Source organism: Myotis davidii, unplaced genomic scaffold (assembly GCF_000327345.1).
Source record: "Myotis davidii unplaced genomic scaffold, ASM32734v1 scaffold3158, whole genome shotgun sequence".
NCBI classification, from domain to species: domain Eukaryota; kingdom Metazoa; phylum Chordata; class Mammalia; order Chiroptera; family Vespertilionidae; genus Myotis; species Myotis davidii.
This window is the reverse complement of record NW_006289484.1, coordinates 136,357-142,468: the sequence shown is the minus strand read 5'-3', so window position 1 is coordinate 142,468 and position 6,112 is coordinate 136,357. Positions and strand designations below refer to the sequence as shown.

The 6,112-nt window shown below is 43.8% G+C and overlaps 1 protein-coding gene across 1 annotated transcript in view; it reads right to left on the bottom strand.

Annotated features, from left to right (window-relative positions):
- Positions 1-601: 601 nt before the first annotated feature.
- The window catches only part of LOC102761588 (kininogen-1), a 12,363-nt gene continuing 6,852 nt past the window's right edge, over positions 602-6,112 (bottom strand). Inside the window, exons 3-5 of the mRNA XM_006761959.2 lie at positions 6,016-6,100; positions 1,699-1,871; positions 602-823 (exon numbers count right to left, since the gene is read on the bottom strand). Of these exons, the coding sequence (XP_006762022.1) occupies positions 617-823; positions 1,699-1,871; positions 6,016-6,100 (465 nt within the window). The 3' untranslated portion in view covers positions 602-616. The remainder of the gene's footprint in view (positions 824-1,698; positions 1,872-6,015; positions 6,101-6,112) is intronic.

The window sequence follows — 6,112 nt, the reverse complement described above, 5'->3', positions numbered from 1 at the left end:
GGCAGCCAGGCTGGTGGGGAGGGGGTAATTGGAGGCAATCATGCTGGCACACAGAGACAGTGAGGGGCAATAAGGCTGGCAGGGGAGGTCAAGTAGGGGCCACCAGGCAGGCAGGTAGGCAGGTGAGCGATCAGGAGCCAGCGGTCCAGGATTATGAGAGGGATGTCCGACTGCCGGTTTAGGCCCACCAGTCGGACATCCCTCAAGTGTCCCAGATTGGAGAGGGTACAGGCAGGGCTGAGGGGACCCTGCCCCCCGCCCCCTCCCTCCCATCCTCAGGGCACAAATTTTGTTCACTTGGCCTCTAGATAAAAATAAAGAAAGAAGAGGTGAGGGGAGGGGAGAAAATAAGTAAAGGCAAGTTTGAAGTTAAGGAGTGTCCTGCACAGAGCTCAGGAGCACCGAGAAGGACCTTAAGCAGGTGGGAAGAAAGGGAGACAGGAAAGTGTGAAGACATGAACAGACAAACTTGACAGGGCGTCATTTTATCTCAAGCCCTGGTTATATCTGTAAATGCTTATTGCCAGATGTACAGATATTTTGACCAGGCAGGTAAGGCAGTTTGACTAGTGACATGGAGAATGTGGCTGTGAATTCATGCATGCCATCTAATATCTTAGTGACCAAGTCTTCCTGTGTAGCTGAGTATTCCCACACCTGTAAATACTGGACACCAAATGCTAATTACTTTATAATTCAATTTTTGCCTACTTACACCATTGCGAAGGGCCTTGCAGTCTTGGGTTAAGAATTTAAAATTCTCCTTGGAACAATTAGTCTGCTCAATTAAATAAGTAACTTCATAATTCCATCCAGACACCACCTGAAATAATGTTGAATTAAATAATTAAAGGGAAGTTTAAACATTATTCACTGTGTTATGAGGAACTTAGAATACTGCCTGGCATATTGCAGGTACTCAAAAATATAAACTCTTAGTACTAGGCAAAAGTCATGACTGAATAAACATTGAGCACTTTATGATTCTCACACTACTCAACACACACACACACACACACACACACACACACACACTGTTAAACATCTGAAAATAAAAAGCAACATATATGTAAGTGGAATTACTGTATCTTCTTAAGAAAAACCTAAGCAATATTTCCTCTGCCAGGCAACAGAAAAATAATGTCCTTTTGAATTTTGTGAAATATGAATAATACTCTTCTAGATGGTTAAAAACACTTTGGAACTAGAATGGCCTTTACTGGTAAGTTCTCAGGTTCCCAGACAGTCAGGCAGTAAGTTTTGTGCTGCTTTATCTTGGGTTAGTCCCACCCCGATAGCTGGCTATGAACGTAATTGAGTAGAACATGCATCTTGCATGAAGGGAAGTTGGATTTTTTCTTAAAACCTTAAGGCTAGAATGATCTTTTTATCTCACCATCTCTAAGAAAAACATGTATTTCTGACTACCCATTCATTAAAACCAGCCTCAGAGCCAGGTGTCTTATTAGCCACACTTTTGCCCTTTATATATTGCAGTATCTGAATCACTTTGACTCAAGAGAAAGCTCTTTACCTCCTATGCCAGTCAGATGCGGACATAAAAGAGCTCCCTCACCACCACTCATGGAATCATAGATTTTCTATTGACCAATGGTTTATTTTAAGTAATGAAACCCTAAATATAAATATCCAACAAATTTTAACAATACTGTGAGAAAAGGAAACTAAAGTACAAACCTGTCTCTGTGCCCTTTTTACTTCTTTAAGAGCAAAGAGGTGGGAATGATTAGTGTGGTTGTTAAAATGTTCAATGGCATGTCTCAGAACAGGGTTGAAGTCAGCCGGTACAGTCCATATGGGGTTCAGGCAACCATGGCATTCATACTCAGAGGTCACCACAGGGCCCTTGGCTTGACAAAGAAAGAGTAGGCAAAAGGGCAGCATTAATGTGCAAAACCCACATTCAGATACATTGTCCTAAATGAGTAAGATAATTTCAAAGACCCTGGCAAACACACATTCTAGTAAATTCTAGTATGTATTAGAAAAAGAGAACACATGACTGCTTTTTTTTGTCATAGGGGAAAAAACCTGCCATTGACTTAGGAACATCTTATGTGCATATTATTTTTCATAATTATTTTAAATTATTTAAAAATCATTTGTAAATTATAGCATAATACATTAATTTATCCTCTTATAAAAAAGTAACATGCTTCAGATATAGTATCATTTATTTTTCAGTGTTCATTAAAGCTCCTTGAAACCTAGTTCAGGATATAATATGTTTTGTATCAATTCATTTCAACAACCATGTACATATTTTGTTCTTTCTGTAATATGTCAGATGCTGAATTAGACTGTGTGGTTATGTTAACTTGTTAGTGATGGTCAATGCGGTGTGTTGGGGAGCACAAGAAACTTCATTGGAAAGTTTGTAAGGAGGACATTCTGATAAAAGGGAAGTTGTGGAATGCTGCCTGTCCTGTTTAGTGAAATTCCAACTTAGGGGAGACATAGGGGAGTGTTGAAGGTGGCACCCCTAATTATTCCTTGACCTTTTCAAACACGTCTGATTACATACAGACCCCAGGTGTTTACTGGAATCCGTATGCTTCAACCCTGGATCCGTATGCCTCAATCCACTTGCCCTTACCTAGAGGACAATGTAAACGCATGTGTCCTCCCAAGATTTCTCACCCTTCTGATTGTATCTAAAGATAAAAAATGCAATAAAAGGATAACAAGGCAGGTAATCCAGGCTGCTCTGTCTGCTAGAGCCAGGAGCCCCTTAGCCCTCAAACTGTATCTGAATAATCTGTTCATTCATTGTTCAGGGGCTGCTGGTCAGTCCCCCCTCACCCCCACCCCCAGTGGTGAAGGTGTTAGGCAAAGTGGAGTGGGAAAGACAGAACTGCAGATGTATATTTCAAAATAATTCGGCAAGAGCTTGGGAAGGCAGGAGCCCAGAGTGAGCTCAAGAAAGATTTTCATGAGAAGAGGCCTGAGCTAAGAAGGGTGTAAAGTGGTCAAGGTCAACTGGGCAACATAAAGTGTGAGCCTGAGAAGGAGGAACAAAGGGAGGAATGGCTCTCAAGAAAGCAGGGTGAGTCAGGGGCAGCGTGTGGGATGCAGTGTATACTTTTTACCGGGGCTTAAAGCAGGAGGCAGGGACTGGTGATTGAGGTCTGGATAATTGGTAGAGAGAGTCCTCTGCTGTGGAGCCTGGGCCACTCTCTGGAGTCCAAGGCTTATGAACTGTATTCCAAGGGTCATGGGCTTCTTGGTGAAACTGATGAGAACTATGGCGCCCTCTTCAGGAAAATGCCAGTACTCACAACATTCTCCATATAATTTCAGGGTGTGCATTGACTCACTGAATTAAGAGTGGTCAGCAGTAATGATGGGGTGCCACTGATGGGGTTTTAATAAAATAACATAAAATATTAAAACAGGATCGAGCTTGTATTCAGATTCCAAGCAATGTTTATAACAGACCAGAGGCCCAGTGCATGAAAACATGAACTGGGTGGAGGGGTCCCTCAGCCTGGCCTGCAACCTCTCACAGTCAGGGATGCCTTAGAGAACGTCTGTCTAAACCGGCAGTCAGACATCCTTCTCGCAGTCCAGGACCCCCTCGCTCCTTACTGCCCGCCTGCTCACTGTTCCTTACCACTCAGCCAGCTGTTCCTTAGTGCTGTTATGGAGGTGGGAGAGGCTCCTGCCTTCACTGCTGTGCTTGCCAGTCATTAGCCCAGCTCCTGGCTGAGCAGTGCTCCCCTTATGGGAGCACATTGACCACCAGGGGGCAGCTCCTGCATTGAGTGTCTGTCCCTGGTGGTCAGGGCACATCACAGTGACCTGTCGTTCTGGTCATTCAGCCATAATGGTCACTTAGGCTTTTATTATATGGACTAGAGGCCCGTTGCAGGAAGATTCCTGCAAGAATAGGACTTCCTGCAGCTGCGCTGCTCCCTGCCATCTCTGCTGCCTCGGCTCTGCTCCCATGCCCGCTGCCTCGGCTCCGCTCCATCTCTGCTGCCTGGGCTCCCTCCCTTCTCTGCTGCTTCACTCCTTTCTGCAGCGCTTGGCTTCCTTCTACACTGTCTTCAGCCTTTGCTCCACGCCTGTGTATGCAAATTAACCACCATATTTGTTGGGTTAATTTGCATACTTGCTCTGATTGGCTGGTGGGCGTTGTGGAGGGATGGTCATTTTGCATGTTTCTCTTTTATTAGTGTAGATAGCCTTAACACGCTGGTCAGTAGAGGCACACGCTGTAGAGGGGAAACCATGAAGGCACCCTGGGCCCCTTTGCCTTGGGCTCTCACTGTCTGAGTGTGCAGGACCCAAAGAGAATCAGGAGGCCAACAGTGTTCTACAACAGTGTCCCTCAACACAACTCCCCTTGCAGCTGTTTCTTGACACTCACTCCATAAGCATGTGTGTCAGAAAAAAGATTTACTGGGTGAATATTCATAGCTTTCCTCTCTGCTCTCCCGTTGCAGAAGGCATGTTGCAACAGGGCAGTGGACAAAGTTAACAGACTGGAGGGGACTTACATGGAAAAGGAGAGAGAATTACTGAGGCGAGAAGAAAAGATTGATGAATACAGAAGGGGGAGGGGGAAGGGAGTAGAGATTAGAGGCTGGTTTGCTGACCTCAAGGGCAGTTCTGACTGGGGTAAGAGGAGAGATGGAGCAGTCTTTTGAGGGTGAAAGATACAAATTCAGTTTTTCCAGGCAATGGAATAAGTTTTCATCCTGCTCCAACATTTCTGGGGAGATTTTTTTAAAAATTTTAAAAGATTTTAAATTTTGAATTCTGAAACATATTTTGCCAAAAATGTTTCAGATAAGGGATTACCTTGTAGTAATTGTGGATCTACAAGGTGTGGCAAAGAACTTTTTCTCTCATAGTATAAAAGTGCTGTGTTCTGGGTCATGTGAAAATTTGCTTGTGAGCTAAAGATCTTAAACTAAAGAATAAAAAACTACTCCAAAATTTTTTTTTAAAAAAGTGATTTCTTTTCTGTTTTTGACTGTTTTTCTTCCAATGCCACTTCTTGCAAGAGCTGAAACTCAAGAAAAATACTTTTTGTGGGTTCCTTATAGAATACTAAGGCCAATATAGAACAATTGCTCCTAAACTGATGTTCACGAGTGTGGCTAAAGATGCTGTTCTGGAGCCTCCTATATTAAAACCCTATCTTGCAAAAGGCCAGTTCTGGGTTGGCTTGTGTGATTGACATTCCCTACATGTGCCCATTCTTCTGCATCCAGCCACTCTGCCACCAGAGGGAAGGAGCTAAGAGTGGTTATATCTGCATAAGTTGCTCCATTCTTACAAGGTCTACTATACCAACTCTGCTAATTGTTAGCTATGGGATACTGGGCAAGATACTTAACTGTGGTGGGCCTGGGTTTCCTTATTTGTAAAATGAGAATATTAACTGTTGCCTTATAGAATTGTTGTGAGGATTAAATAAATCAACATATGTAAAACGATTAGCACTGTGGCTAGCAATAAGTGCTCAATAAATGTCAGCTATGATTACTTTTATTCTGATGATCATCAATACAGTTTTATGCTTTAACTTCAAGCCTACCATCTAGCTTCAGTCTACAACAACCCTCTGAAGTGAGAATTACTGTGATCCCCTTTTAAGGAAAGGTGAAACCAAAAAGGTGAAGATTGTTTGAAAGATTATAGGCCAGATCTGACCTCAAAGCCTGTGCTTTTCTGGCTCTAGGACACCCCCACAATTGAAGCATGTGGCATGTTTTCTAGTCCTTTCCCAGGGCCTTTGCACACACCTAATTCAGTGCTGCTGTCTTGGGAGAGGCCAGGGGATGATTGGCAGGAGCCTGGCCCCACCTCAGGACTCTGTCACTATAGCCACACCCCCCCCAACTCCCTTCACCAAAGCTGCAAATAGCATTGCACAGCCACCCACTGCCCTCTGGGAAAGGGCTTTGTCCAGGTTATGCTCCTGGCCCCACTCAAAAATGGTTCATTTTCCCCCAGGGCATAGCCACCCTATATATCAGCTACCTGGAGTAATGTTGCAGGTCTGGGATGTCACAGAGTATTCCACATTCCGTCTCTTCCCTATGGTTGCCGTGCATTCTCCTGTGGCCTAGAAAAAGAA